General features: G+C 37.3%; 2 protein-coding genes across 2 annotated transcripts in view; both read right to left on the bottom strand.

Annotated features, from left to right (window-relative positions):
- Nucleotides 1–16,144, bottom strand: part of GRIN3A (glutamate ionotropic receptor NMDA type subunit 3A) — a 189,331-nt gene that overhangs the window by 46,864 nt on the left and 126,323 nt on the right. The gene's annotated exons all lie outside the window — the stretch shown is intronic.
- LOC133071001 (E3 ubiquitin-protein ligase Praja-2-like) lies at nt 4,430–13,867 on the bottom strand. The gene is made up of 2 exons (XM_061163221.1): nt 13,838–13,867; nt 4,430–5,997 (listed from the first exon to the last, which is right to left on the bottom strand). The coding sequence occupies exons 1-2, from the start codon at nt 13,865–13,867 to the stop codon at nt 4,450–4,452; spliced, it is 1,578 nt and encodes a 525-aa protein (XP_061019204.1). The 3' UTR covers nt 4,430–4,449.

Below are 16,144 nucleotides of genomic sequence, written 5' to 3'. Positions count from 1 at the left end.
GCATGGGGAACTCTACTCAATACTCTGTAATAACCTACATGGGAAAAGAATCTGAAAAATAATAGATATAATTATCCATATAACTAAATTGCTTTGCTATATACTTGAAATTAATACAACATTGTAAATCAACTATAATATAAAAGAAAATTTTTTAAATGTTAAAAACATCCAAAGACACTTCATGGAAACAAATGCTTGCTATCATATTTCCATCTTACAATTTATTTCCAAAGACATTAGCTTTTGTTCTTTTTTGAAATTATAGATACACAAGCCCTTTTTAAAAAATTGATTTATTTTTCATTGAAGCATAATTGCTTTACAGAATTTTGTTTTCTGTCAAAACTCAACATGAACCAGCCATAGGTATACATACATCCTCTTCCTTTTGAAACTCCCTCCCATCCCACCCCTCTATGCTGATACAGAGCCCCTGTTTGAGTTTCCTGAGCCATACGAAAAATTCCTGTTGGCTATCTATTTTAGATATGGTAATGTAAACTTCCATGTTACTCTTTCCATACATCTCACCCTCTCCTCCCCTCTCCCCATGTCCATAAGTCTATTCTCTATGTCTGTTTCTCCATCATTGCCCTGTAAATAAATTCTTCAGTACCATTTTTCTAGATTCTGTATATATGCATTTGAATACAATGTTTATCTTTCTCTTTCTGACTTACTTAACTCTCTATAATAGGTTCTAGGTTCATCCATCTCATCAGAACTGACTCAAATGCATTCTTTTTTATGGCCAAGTAATATTCCACTGTGTATATGTACCACTACTTCTTTATCCATTCATCTGTCCGTGGACATTTAGATTGCTTCCATGTTCTAGCTATTGTAAATAGTGCTGCAATGAACAATGAGATACTTGTGTCTCTTTCAATTTTGATGTCCTCAGGGTATATGCTTAGGAGTGGGATTGCTGGGTCATGTGGTGGTTTTGAGGAATCTCCTCACCGTCTTCGTTTTTTGAGGAATTTTCATACCATCTTCCATAGTGGCTGTATCAGTTTACATTCCCACCAACAGTGAAAGAGTGTTCCCTTTTCTCCACACCTTCTCCAGCATTTATTGTTTGTAGACTTTTTGATGAGGGCCATTCCAACTGGTGTGAGGTGATATCTCATTGTAGTTTTGATTTGCATTTCTCTAATAATGAGCGATGTTGAACATCTTTTCATGTGTTTGTTAGCCAACTGTAAGTCTTGTTTGGAGCAATGTCTGTTTAGGTCTTTTTCCCACTTTTTGATTGGGTGGTTTGTTTTTCTGGTATTGAGTTGTATGAGCTGCTTGTATATTTTGGAAATTAATCCTTTGTCAGTTGTTTCACTTGCTATTATTTCCCCCCATTCTGAGGGTTGTCTTTTCACCTTGCTTATAGTTTCCTTTGCTGTGAAAAAAGTTTTAAGTTTAATCAGATCCCACTTGTTTACTTTTGTTTTTATTTCCATTATCCTAGGAGGAGAATCATAGAGGATCTTGCTTTGATTTGTGTCATCGAGTGTTCTGCCTATGTTTTCCTCTAAGAGTTTGATAGGTTTTGGTCTTACATTTAGGTCTTTAATCCATTTTGAGTTTATCTTTGAGTATTGTGTTAGGAAGTGTTCTAATTTCATTGTTTTACATGTATCTGTCCAGTTTTCCCACCACCATTTATGGAAGAGGCTGTCTTTGCCCCATTGTATATTCTTGCCTCCTTTGTCAAAATTAAGGTACCCATAGGTGCATAGGTTTATTTCCAGGCTTTTGATCTTGTTCCATTGGTCTATATTTCTGTTTTTGTGCCAGTACCATACTGTCTTAATGACTGTAGCTTTGTAGTATAATCTGAAGTCAGGAAGGTTGATTCCTCCAGCTCCATTCTTCTTTCTCAAGGCTGTTTTGGCTATTTGGGGTCTTTTGTGTTTCCATATGAATTGTGAAATTTTTTGTTTTAGTTCTGTGAAAAATGCCTTGGTAATCTGATAGGGATCACGTTGAATCTGTAGATTGCTTTTGGTACTACAGTGATTTTCACAATATTGAGTCTTCCTACCCAGGAACATGGAACATCTCTTCATCTGTTTATGTTGTCTTTGATTTCTTTCATCAGTGTCTTATAATTTTCTGTGTACAGTTCTTTTGTCTCCTTAGGAATAAATCCTAGATATTTAATTCTTTTTGTTTCAACGGTGAATGGGATTGATTCCTTAATTTCTCTTTCTGATTTTTCATTGTTAGTATATAGAAATGCAAGTGATTTCTGTGTATTGATTTTGTATCCTGCAACTTTGCCAAATTCACTGATTAGCTCTAGTAATTTTCTGACAGTATCTTTGGGGTTTTCTATGAATACCAGACCACCTGACCTGTCTCTTGAGAAACCTGTATGCAGGTCAGGAAGCAACAGCTAGAACTGGACATGGAACAACAAACTGGTTCCAAATAGGAAAAGGAGTATGTCAAGGCTGTATATTGTCACCCTGCTTATTTAACTTATATGCAGAGTACATCATGAGAAACACTGGGCTGAAGGAAGCACAAGCTGGAATCAAGATTGCTGGGAGAAATATCAATAACCTCAGATATGCAGATGACACCACCCTTATGGCAGAAAGTGAAGAAGAACTAAAAATCCTCTTGGTGAAAGTGAAAGAGGAGAGTGAAAAAGTTGGCTTAAAACTTAACATTCAGAAAACTAAGATCATGGCATCCGGTCCCATCACTTCATGGCAAATAGATGGGGAAACAGTGGAAACAGTGGCTGACTTTATTTTTGGGGGCTTCAAAATCACTGCAGATGGTGATCGCAGCCATGAAATTGAAAGATGCCTACTCCTTGGAAGGAAAGTTATGACCAACCTAGACAGCATATTAAAAAGCAGAGACATTACTTTGCCAACAAAGGTCCATCTAGTCAAAGCTATGGTTTTTCCAGTAGTCATGTATGGATGTGAGAGTTGGACCATAAAGAAAGCTGAGCACTGAAGAATTGATGCTTTTGAACTGTGGTGTTGGAGAAGACTCTTGAGAGTCCTTGGACTGCAAGGAGATCCAACCAGTCCATCCTAAAGGAGATCAGTCCTGGGTGTTCATTGGAAGGACTGATGTTGAAGCTGAAACTCCAATACTTTGGCCACCTGATGCGAAGAGCTGACTCATTTGAAAAGGCCCTGATGCTGGGAAAGACTGAGGGCAGGAGGAGAAGGGGACGACAGAGGATGAGATGATTGGATGGAATCACTGACTCAATGGACATGGGTTTGGGTAGACTCCAGCAGTTCGTGATGGACAGGGAGGCTTGGCATGCTGTGGTTCATGGGGTCACAAAGAGTCGGACACGACTGGCAACTGAACTGAACTGATGTACATCTGCATGTACATTTGCATGTCATCTGCAAACAGTGAGAGCTCTCCTTCTTTTCTGATCTGGATTCCTTTTATTTCTTTTTCTTCTCTGATTGCTGAAGCTGACTTCCAGAACGATGTTGAATGATAGTGGCGAAAGGGGATAGCCTTGTCTTGTTCCTGATCTTAGGGGGAATGCTTTCAGTTTGTCACCATTGAGAATAAAGTTTGCTGTAGGTTATCATATATGGCCTTTACTATGTTGAGTTAGGTTCCTTCTAGGCCCAGTTTTTGAAGAGTTTTAATAATAAATGGGTATTGAATTTTGTCAAAGACTTTTTCTGCATCTCTTGAGATGATCAAATGGTTTTTATCTTTCAATTTGTTAATATGGTGAATCACATTGATTGATTTGTGTATATTGAAGAATCCTTGCATTCCTGGAATAAACCAAACTTGATCATGGTGTATGAGCTTTTTGATGTGTTGCTGAATTCTGTTTGCTAAAATTTTTTTGAGTATTTTGGCATCTATTGGCCTGTAGTTCCCTTTTTTATGTTGGGTGCATAGATATTTCCAGCTGTTTTTGTCTGGTTTTGGTATCAGGGTGACTGTGGCCTCATAGAATGAATTTTGAAGTGTTCCTTCCTCTGCAAGTTTTTTTTTTTTTCCTCTGCAAGTTTTTTTTTTTTTTTGCTTTAGAATTCCTTTTTATTTCCAACGAAACCAAATTTTACTACTGTTGTGATCACAATCTTCACATTTGATGCAAATAGGAAAGCTTAATTATAATCACTTAGTGGCAGTACTCCAGACAAAACCAATAATGTGTGCCACATAGATGATTCTTCTGGAGAGAACTGATAAGCTTGACTTTACAATTAGTAACATGTTAAACTAAAGAAAATGGATGCACTACTTCAACATTCAGCTTGAAAACATTTAGTACTTTCTGCAAATCTAACTTAAGTTTAGAAAGGTTAATATTCTCTTTCTAAACTATGGCATAGACTATATATAGCATTTTTAATATATTTATATATAATTATTTGCACATCAGATTTAGAAGGAATCTGCAGATGAGATAGACCGATCTCATTCAAGTGGAAAGGTTTAGGGGGCTTCTGCAGCACTGTCATTTGCAGGGGGGGCGTCACGATCAGGCTCAGAGGAAGCGGCTGCCGGCGTTTCCATCACAGCAGGCGGGAAGTGCTGGCGGCACACAGGGCAGGTCCCGGACTTTTGTAGCCAAATTGAGACACAAGGTTTGTGAAAGAAATGGTGACAGGGTAACTCTGTTGCTATATCATCCTTAATATACTCACTGCAACAGATTGGACAGCACTGCTCCTGACCAATAGCAGTGTGATCTTCAAGAACAAGCGTCTCTGGAAGACCATCAATGCTCTCCTTACTGGCTGGTGGATTGGCCACTTCAACATCCACTGCAAGAGACTCTAAGTGTGCCAGGGCAGTCTCCATAGCCTGGGCTAGGCACTCTTCCAGCGCCATGTAAGTGAGGAACTGAGGATCCATGTAAGAAATAGCTTCAGCAACTCCGAGTCCATCTGCAAAGCCATCAAACAAGCTCCAGTCCACATCCAAGTCTTCACTCACACTGGAGTCATCCTCAAGGTTATTGTTACCATCCAACATGAAAGCTTCTGGCTGTGCAAATTCGTTAGCGGGCTCATTCCCTTCATCACTGCTGCTTTCATTGACTTCATTGTACTGTAACCAAGGAATTTCTCCCTCTTCCAAGGATGTTTGTTCCCCTTCCTGAAGAGACAGCTCCGGGTTCTCCTCTTCCGGGCCGCTGCTGTCACTGCGGAGCTCAGGCTCGTTCTCCTCTTTTCCGGGCAGAGTCTCCCAACTCTCGTCGCTCGAGGACTGATCTTTCTCTGTACCAGAAAATTGATGCGGCAAAGAAGCAGACCATTCTCCATCACTGCATTCTGAACTATCTTCATCTTTATCATACAGTTGGTAATAGTCTCCACAGCCATTCCAAAATGTGTTATCCACAACCTCTGGCCTTACTGTGGCTCCACTTTCTGTTGTTAGTTGGTTATCTTCTGTTTCCCTCTGTGTAACTCTTGTGAAAGGCAGATCCAAGAACATACAATCATGTTCTCCATCATACTCATCACATTTTATTAAGAGGTCATCTGAGACATTTTCTTCAACTTCCAAAGCCTCTCTCCACCTCTGAACACTTCTTTGTTTGGCCTCATGCCTATTAAAACCTGTTTCTTGGTCCACCTGGCTTGAACTTATCACTTTCCTAACTTTGGGCCTCACCACCTGCTCAAGAGAACTTCCCTGGTTTTTGCCCCTAACATTGGTGTTTTGTTCACTGAAAATATGCCTGGGAGCACAGGCTGAATCTTCAGTTGAATTTTCTCTTTGTCTCTCCTGGCTAGTATTATTTTGTTGTTTCTTTCTAACCACTTCATCTTCAGAAGAGGACCTCTGAAACTCCTGATTGTTCTCATTGACAAACTCAGTATTATCAGTAGAACTTTTCACTAAAGGTGCTGAATCTACCTCTTCAAACTCATCTCTTAATTCACAGTTGAAAGAGGGAACTGTTGGTGAAAGACCAGTGTATGCCTCTACCTCTCCATTTTCCAACTCAAATACTGTATTGCCCAGTGCTTCCTGATAGCAAGTTTTTGAAAGAGTTTTAGAAGGATAGGCATTAGCTCTTCTCTAAACATTTGATAGACTTCTCCTGTGAAGCCATCTGGTCCTGGGCTTTTGGTTTTTGGGGTATTTTTGATCACTGAAATCTTCCATTTCAGTGCTTGTAATTGGGTTGTTCATAATTTCTATTTCTTCCTGGTTCAGTCTTGGAAGATTGAACTTTTCTAAGAATCTGTCCATTTCTTTCAGGTTATCTATTTTCTTTCCATATAGTTGTTCATAATAGTCTCTTACAATCCTTTGTATTTGTGCATTGTCTGTTGGAACCTCTCCTTTTTCATTTCTCATTTTGTTGATTTGATTTTTCTCTCTTTTCTTCTTAATGAGTCTGGCTAAAGGTTTGTCAGTTTTGTTAATCTTCTCAAAGAACCAGCTTCTAGTTTTATTAATCTTTACTATTGTTTCTTTCTTTTTCATTTATTTCTGCTTGGATCTTTATGATTTCTTTCCTTCTACTAATTTTTTTTTTGTTGTTGTTGTTATTTTTCCAATTGTTTTAGGTGTAAAGTTAGGTTGTCTATTCAATGTTTTTCTTGTATCTTGAGGTAGAATTGTATTGCTATAAACTTCCCTCTTAGAACTGGTTTTGCTGCTTCCCATAGGTTTTGAGTTGTGGTGCTTTCATTGTCATTTGTTTCTAGAAATTTTTTTATTTCCCTTTTGATTTCTTCAGTAACCTATTGGTTATTTAGAAATGGATTGCTTAATCTCCATGTGTTTGTGTTTCTTATAGTTTTTTTTCTTGTAATTGATATCTAGTCTCATAGAATTGTGGTTGGAGAAGATGATGCTTGATACGATTTCAATTTTCTTAAATTTATTGAGGTTTCATTTGTGATCCAAGATGTGATCTATCCTGGAGAATGTTCCATGTGCACTTGAGAAGAAGGTATATTCCTCTGCTTTTGGATGGAATGTCCTGAAGATATCAATGAGATCCAACTCATCTAATGTATCATTTAAGACTTGATTTCCTTATTAATTTTCTGTTTTGATGATCTGTCCATTGGTGTGAGTGAGGTGTTTAAGTCTCCAACTATTATTGTGTTACTGTCAATTTCTCCTTTTATGTCTGTTAGTGTTTGTCTTATGTGTTGAAGTGCTCCTATGTTGGGTGCATAGATATTTCCAGTTGTTATGTCTTCCTCTTGGATTGATCCCTTGATCATTATGTAGTGTCCTTCCTTATTTCTTGTAATTTTCCTAATTTTAAGGTCTATTTTGTCTGATATGAGGATTGCTACTCCAGCTTTCTTTTGCTTCCCATTTGCATGGAATATATTTTTCCATCCTCTCACTTTCAGTTCCCGTGTGTCTTGAGGTCTGAAGTGGGTTTCTTGTAGACAGCATATATATGGGTCTTGTTTTTGTATCCATTCAGCCAGTCTGTGTCTTTTCATTGGAGCATTTAATCCATTTACATTTAAAGTAATTATTGATATATATGTTCCTATTGCCATTTTCCTAATTGTTTGGGGTTGATTTTGTAGATCTTTTTTTCTTCTCTTATATTTCTTGACTATATTATAAGTCCCTTTAACATTTTCTGTAAAGTTGGTTTGATAGTACTGAATTCTCTTAACTTTTGCTTTTCTGAAAAGCTTTTTCTTTCTCCATCAGTTTTGAGTGAGATCCTTGCTGGTTACAGTAATCTTGGTTGTAGACTTTTCCCTTTCAGTATTTTAAATATATCCTGCCAATCCCTTCTGGCCTGCAGAGTTTCTGCTGAAAGATCAGCTGTTAAGCATATGGGGTTCCCCTTGTATGTTACTTGCTGCTTCTCCCTTGCTGCCTTTAGTATTCTTTCTTTGTGTTTAGTCTTTGTGAGTTTGATTAGTATGTGTCTTGGCCTGTTTCTCCTTGGGTTTATCCTGTATGGGACTCTTTGTGCCTCTTGGAGTTGATTGACTATTTCCTTTTCCATATTGGGGAAATTTTCAACTATAATCTCTTCAAAAATTTTCTCATACCCTTTCCTTTTCTCTTCTTTTTCTGGGACCTCTATAATTCAAATGTTGATGCTTTTGATATTGTCCCAGAGGTCTCTGGGACTGTCCTCAGTTCTTTTCATTCTTTTACTTTATTCTGCTCTTCAGAAGTTATTTCCACCATTTTATCTTCCAGCTCACTGATTCGTTCTGCTTCAGATATTTTGCTATTGATTCCTTCTAGAGTATTTTTAATTTCAGTAATTGTGTTGTTTGTCTCCGTATGTTTATTCTTTAATTCTTCTAAGTCTTTGTTAATTGATTCTTATATTTTCTCCATTTTTTTTCAAGGTTTTTGATAATCTTTACTGTCATTTTTCTGAACTCTTTTTCAGGTGGTTTGCCTATTTCCTCTGCATTTATTTGAACTTCTGTGTTTCTAGTTTGTTTCTTCATTTGTGTAGTATTTCTCTGCCTTTTCATTATTTTTTTTTTTTAACTTATTGTGTCTGAGGTCTCCTTTTCCCAGATTCAAGAAAAGTTGAATTCTTTCCATGAAGAAGATTGAATTCTTTCTTCCTTTTGGTTTCTGCCCTCATAAGGTTGGTCCAGTGTTTTATGTAAGCTTCATCTAGGGTGAGATTTGTGCTGGGTTTTTGTTTGTTTGTTTTTCCTCTGATGGGCAAGCTGAGTGAGGTGATAATCCTGTCTGATGATGATTGGCTTTGTATTTTTGTTTTCTTTGTTGTTTAGATGAGGAGTCCTGCACAGGGTGTTACTGCTGGTTGGGTGATGTTGGATTTTGTATTCAAATGGTTTCCTTTGTGTGAGCTCTCACTATTTGATACTCCCTAGGCTTAGTTCTCTGGTAGTCTAGGGTCTTGGAATCAGTGCTCCCACTCCAAAGGCTCAGGGCTTGATCTCTGTTGCTCCCGGTAAGCTTTTCAGGGACCACCTAGGAAGGCAGCCGTCAAACAGGGCTGGTCTTCCTGGGGCTAGGAGTCCACCTCCAGCCCAGGACAGGGCAGTGACTCAAGCCTCTGGGCACGTTGTGTCACTTCATTCGGGAAACCTTTGGTGCAGCTTTTCTGGTCATGGCTCAGGTTTTGTGATCTTAGCACAGGAGAGTCCAGGAGTAGGTGAACTGAGCTTCTCTTTCTGGGCTCTGGTCATGTAATTCACTGCAGGAAAGTCAAGGCCATGTGTTCACTAGTCTGTCTCCTCCTCTGATTACACAAGTTCTTTTTAAAAAGTATATGAGGCTTGAGATTTGTGTATAACTAATAAAAGAGAAGAAATAAATAATACAGAAAAAATTTTGCATTTTAAAGAGCTGTATGTTTTTTCCCCTTGGTAATTTTGTTTGTTCCTTAACAAAGGAGAGTCAAGGAAATGATGACAATGTCAAGAGCATGATTAGAATTTTCCATTCAAAGAGCTATTTTGAGTGCCTATTTTGTGCCTAGTAGTTTTGGTTTGAAAGGCAAGGCTGACAGTAAAAGACTTTACCCGGGCAGTCTGTTCTTCAGCTGATGTTATCATTAAATAACATTTTTTAAAAAAGTAATGGGTAACTATAAGGAAGTAACAAAGTTTCTTTAGAAATGTTTATTATAATGAATGCTATTGACAATTCAGCTGCACAGACATTCATTCAGTACCTATTTACATGTCAGGCACAATACTAGTCATGTGTATAATAATATTCACTGACTAATTCACACATTTATTCATTCACTCATTCATCCATTCAATGCATATTTACTGAGTGAATAGGCACTGTGTTAAGTGGTTGGGATTTAGCAGTAAGTAAGGTAAATATAGTCCCTGCTGTCATGGCATGTATCCTCTTAGGGAGGCAGATACTAAACAATGTACTGCATAATGATTATTTCATTACAACTGAGACATCTAAGGTTGTACCAGCTTGTGGGAGGAGGACAGAGACTTATACAGACAAGTAAGGACTTGGAACTATCTGGTGAGTGTGGTCAGAATTAGGCCAGGTTTGCTGAATAATTTGTATTTTTTCCTCCTGAGGCAATAACTTTCAACAACAACAACAACAATTTCTAATACTATAGAGGGCTTACTATTTGCCAAGTACTGTTCAGTAATGGACTTTTTATATGCCTTACTCCAGTTTATAGATCATGCACTAGTCTAAGATTGCATATTAGATTGTGGCATACAGGTCAGTTAAATCTCTCTGGGGTTCTAATAATGAGAACCTGAACATACTGAGCCCTATGGTGTGCCAGATACCACCCATGCAGGATATGTATTACTTAGTTTAGGCAGTCGCTCAGTCACATCTGACTCTGCAACCCCATGGCTTGCAGCAATCCAGACTTCCTTGTCCATCACCAACTTCTTGAGATTGCTCAAACTCATGTCCATTGAGTCGGTGATGCCATCCAACCACGTTATCCTCTGTCATCCCCTTCTCCTCCTGCCTTCAATCTTTCCCAGCATCAGGGTCTTTTCCAATGAGTCAGTTCTTCACATCAGGTGGCCAAAGTATTGGAGTTTCAGCTTCAGCATCAGTCCTTCCAATGAATATTCAGGGCTGATTTTCCTTTAAGATTGACTGGTTGGATCCCCTTAAGAGTCCAAGGGACTCTTAAGAGTCTTCTGCAACACCACAGTTCAAAGCATCAATTCTTTGGTGCTCAGCTTTCTTTATAGTCCAACTCACTCATCCATACATGACTACTGGAAAACCATAGCTTTGACTAGATGGACCTTTGTTGGCAAAGTAATGTCTCTGCTTTTTAATATGCTATCTAGGTTGGTCATAGCTTCTCTTCCAAGGAGTAGAGACTTAAAGACTGAGCAAATAAATGGCCTAATGTCACACAGATCACAGTTGGCAAAGCTAGCATTTGAAATTGGGTCTGCTTGAGTCTAAAAACCAGTGCTTCTTCCAATGTATCCATTATAGCATGAGACCAAGGCAAAGGAATATTTGACATATTCCTCCCCTTCAAACAGCCCCTGTCACTACAATCATATTGACATAATATCCCCAAGCCAGGCAATACAGTAAAAACCTACAATCATCTAAACTGGTGGTTTGTTTATTCTTCTTCCTCTAGTTGTTTTAGACATAAGGTTAGATTGTTTACTTGAGATTTTTCTTGAGGTAAGAGTGTATTGCTATAAACTTTTGTCTTAGAACTCCTTTTTCTGTATCCCATAGGTTTTGAACCATTCTGCTTTTGCTTTGTTTTCATTTTTTTTAATTTCCTCTTTGATTTCTTCAGTGTGAATTGGTGGCTTGAATTCAGCAGATACAAATATATATATTATTCATGGGCAGATTCTGTCATAAACTTTTCAGTAAATTGTGTAAATACAGCATATGTCCAGCCCCAACTGGTATGATTGAACATAAATGAGGAAATTAACTAGCAAGGATCCTTCCTGACTGTATTGCTTCTCCTAAAAATCCTCCTAAAGTCAGTAATTCTAGTCCAAGTTAATGTAATCATTGCAGGATTGTTTTTGTTTTTCACTTGACAACTATTTATTGGACAGCTATGCATCACTTTCACAAATAAAGGTTGAAAGCTGTTCTGTCTCAGACACTCAGCCAAGTGCCATAGAGTTTGCAGTGTTGGTCGCTCAGCTGTGTCCAACTCTTTGCAACCCCATGGATGCAAAGAAAGTTTAAAAAATTTTTAACTTTAAGAAATCTTTAAGAAGAATCTTTATGAAAGTTTAAAAATCTAAGATTAATAGTTATGATATACATTTACATATTTTAAGAATAGAATTTTGGCATTACAACAGAAGTATAAAAATTACTCTAAGGGAAAAAGTTGTGTTGAAATTGCAGAGACATTTAGAAAATTGCTATGTAGGAAATAATTAATATGAAATCACTCTACTTCATCATGTTAAGGTTAATATGTAATTGACTACTAAAAATAGATGACCATTCTTTAAAATTTTCAATTTTAACACATATATTAAGTGTTAATATTTTAATAATTATTGGCATTAATAAAATTATTATTAGCTAATTAAAACAACTATGCATATGGAACATAGGGAAAGACAGGCAAAATAGTTATGTGGTAATTAGAAGAGGTATGTGTTAAAAGACATAAAAATCAATTCAGAAACATAAAATAAAATAGTAAAGCCTTGAAGATTTCATTTCTGTCTTCTTTGTCAGCTGCTTTTCAAATTTGATTGTGTTCATTGGTCAAAGACTTCTTATCTTTAAATTGCTGACTCAACTTAGCAGCCTGAGTTGCTTTCATTATCATTAGAAATTTGGCTTTGCAATAAAGATGAGGCTGACTATTTTGTGGTTGATGGATGAAGTGAAATGGAATCCTTGAACCCTAGAGATGAAGACTTCAGGCACCCTGGAAATTGGATACAGCTTAATAGCCCAAGAGAACAATTTTCAGAATAGAATTCTAATATTTTCCCCATGGATAAATCAGCTTTACTAAGCTAAGAGTGGTAGAAATGTATTTTGGCTAGCAAGTGTATAGTTAAAAATTCATAGACTACAAAAATCTTCCTGAAATGTGGTTGGAAAATAGATATTTTGAAAATAAGATCTTATGTGTTAAAAACACCTCCAGAAGAAAGATCAATTCAGTTTTACAGTCAGTCAGCTATTCCAGAGCAATGGTTGAGCATATTTCGGAATAGTTCTAACCTTAAAGGAGACTTTAAAAATGGGTTTCCTTTATCTTCAGCACATTAAAGTGGAGACAGAGTGTGTGGAAGAAGCTGAGATATACGAAGGTGATCTATCTCGGGATAATTTTATAGTAAATTGGTCTCAATCCTTTAATATATTGAATAATATTATATAGAATATATTGAATAATAGCCTGGTGACTCAGGTGGAAAAGAATATACCTGCAATATAGGAGAACTGGGTTTGATCCCTGGGTCAGGAAAATCCTTTGGAGAAGGAAATTGCAACCCACTCTAGTATTCTTGCCTTGAAAATTCCATGGACGAGAAGCCCGGTGGGCTACAGTCCAAGGGGTCACAAGGAGTTGGAAACTACTGAGCCATTAACACTCTCACTGTCACTTTTACTATGTGCTTGAACATGCTTTACATGTATTATTTTACTTAATCATCACAGCAACTCTGTCCTAGATGTACTATTCACAAACCCATTATGCAGATGAGGAAGCTGAAGAACAGATTGTGACCTGCCCAACTAACACAGTTATTTGGGAACAGCAACTCTATTGTAACCTAAGCACTCAAGACTCCAGAGCTAGTGCTTCAAGCACTGTACTAAATAATTAGTGGAAAGCAAGTAAAAGAACAAACTCAAAAGCAGGCAAAGGTCTTTGGCAGAAAGTTCACAAATCATTACTGTGCAGTTCCATTACTTTTTCTTCTCATTTGACCTTTACTGTCATTTTACTCCAATGCATAAATTTGGGACATGTATTCAATTATCTCAACACTTTCTTTTTTCAGAGCAGACAATATATCTTTGTGTCCCTGGTATATAGTTTTTAATAAGACCAGAGACTTTCTACATGTTCTTGAATTTTTAATAATTTTGGTTTGCTGCACTGAAGACTCACGGAATGGTTTCAAAGTCAGTGTGGACTGTTGTCTCTCATTTGTCCCCCATTGACCTTTAGGTGTTAAATAAAAGCAGAATGGTGAAGTTGGGAAGGGTGTTTAGTAGTCACACTGAGTTGATATAATGTCATTACTACAGAGAGTGATGGCATCACCGACTCAATGGACATGAGTTTGAGTAAACTCCGGGGGTTGGTGATGGACAGGGAGGCCTGGCGTGCTGCAGTCCATGGGGTCGCAGAGTCAGACACGACTGAGTGACTGAACTGAACAGAGAGTGAATGTACCTTCAGCATGAGGGAATCAATGGATTCCATTTTCCCTCCTAAGTTCCCAAAATCTTTTAAACACTTTGGAAAGTATATGCAGACTTTTCAGGGTACTTTTGATTACCTACATAAGGAAGTGATTAGGTATTTAGTCAAATACAACCTAATGAGTTATATAATAGGGTAATAAATCATTTATTACATAACTGTTAAATGCCTTGCATTGTACTAGATCCTGTGAGAGAATACAGACATACGGAACATTCCTGTAAGCTAAATAGGTAAAAATTGTTCATAAACTGCTTTTGTGATATTTTATGCCTATAAAGTCTAATTAATTAATAATAAAGTACACATTTTCATAAATTAAAAAAACCTAAATGTTGTTAATGAAAAGCATATAATATTTTTTAAAAATTTCATGAAGAGAGAAATATTCCATTAAAATCTATTAATTTTTTCTTTAAAGCTATAGTCAAGAGTTTTATTAGTATCTCTATCACATTGTTTTTTGTAACTTATAAGTATGCTTACTTTGTGTTTTACCAAGTTCTGCCTTTAGGTTGTAAACTTGTTCACAGAGGCTGTATTGAATTAAAATTTCTGATTTGCACATCACCCAGAATAAACCAGCAGTGGCTTTTTAAGAATAGACCAACAATGATGAGAATATTCTCTGTATTCAAGTCTATAGTCTTTCTGCTGTCTTGCAGAGAGAGTGTTTCCCTGCGCCATTTTGTATTTATTCCCTTGGAAAACAATGTGGTGTCTGGAGATGATGGAGACTGTGAGACACCAAGTCTCATGAGCACAGATGGAAATGTGAACAGGAAACCAGTGGGGAATTAATTGTGTGGCATCTGGCACTGGGGTCTAGCAGAGGCAAACAAGCCATTTCACCACTGCCTTTTGACAAGATAGAGTTGCCCCCTGAAAACAAAGGTGGAAAACAAGAGTCCCTCATTCTTTTACCCACTACAAATGATTCATTGTTAACAGCTGCTAATGGCAAAAGGGACTTCAATTACCCTGTGTATCTAGGAGAGAAAAAGGAAATAACATCCTTTCCATTTACCCAGATGCCACACAAATGGGAAATTTTCCACTCTTACATCGAAATGTGGTTATATAATCAACATTCTTTTGGTTTTCTAGTTTTTCTTTGGTTTCTCTTTTTGCGCCCTGCAACACAATTGTGTCTTTGTCACTGTTGTCTCAACAGAAGACCCCTACCACTAAATGTCTCTCTTCCTGCATTCTATTCCAGGCTAAGGCGGAGATCACTTTGCCTGGAGAGGGGATTGATTTCTCTTAGGAGAAGGCTCAAAGAAACAGCATCAGCTGTTAACATTCTCATTCATCACAAAAATGAAGATAGGAAAAAAAAAACTGCTGATGTGTTTAGGAAAGACAGAGACCAACTGTGGTTGGGGAACTGGAATCTGAAAGCCTTGATATACTAGTTAACATACAGGAAAGTATAGTTTTCTGGAAATAAGACTTGAGCATCCCCATGGGATTATTTCTAGTCAAAATGCTTTCTGACAAGTGAGTATGGCTGTTCTGGGAGCCAGTGTGTACTGTCATAGGAGGGAAGCTGGGAATTGGAGATGCGAAATTTGCTGGTTCAAACTATTGGCTCCATATATTAGCTGTTGTCCAGAATGAAAGGAGCTACTGACAACGCAATCTTTCTTTGGTCCTGAAGTTTGATTGATTGGCTGACCAAGTTGAAAGCAAAAATTTGCTGCCAGTGGGGAGGACGACAAACCTGAGGTCCCAAACAGTTTTGTTTAGGACACTTAGAGGTTACTCAATTACAGAGGTTGATTTTTTTTCTACTTATTTTTCAACTAGTAGAAACATTTATTTAAGGACTATGAGATTTATATTCTAATTTCAGCATTACCATCTAATTATGTGATTATGAGAAAGTAATATATTGTCTCTGAACTTTCTTGTGGATAAAACTGAGCAGCTTGGATTAAATCAACACTGGAGTCCTTCTAGTTGTAACACAATCATTCTAGTTTTAGTATCAGATTCATTATAGGATTTGGCCATTAGAAAATACAGATTAAATTAAAACCAGACTCCCTGTTTACTACACTGTGTCAACACTCCCAGCTCTCTGAAGCACCACCATTTGGATAACAATGATATTTTGGTTGTTGTTTTTCTAACAATTGGATAAAAATATGTTGGTGGAGTGGGTAGAAAATAAATACCTAACTTTAGCAACTTAATAGCTGAGTGCTTAAGAGCTGAAAATGAAAACAAAGGAAGATAAATAGCTCTTTGCCTCAGACACTGGCATTTGTGACT

The sequence above is a fragment of the Dama dama genome, chromosome 16 (genome assembly GCF_033118175.1).
Source record: "Dama dama isolate Ldn47 chromosome 16, ASM3311817v1, whole genome shotgun sequence".
Classification (NCBI taxonomy): domain Eukaryota; kingdom Metazoa; phylum Chordata; class Mammalia; order Artiodactyla; family Cervidae; genus Dama; species Dama dama.
Note: the sequence above shows the minus strand (reverse complement) of the source record. Positions and strands in the feature narration are given on the sequence as shown.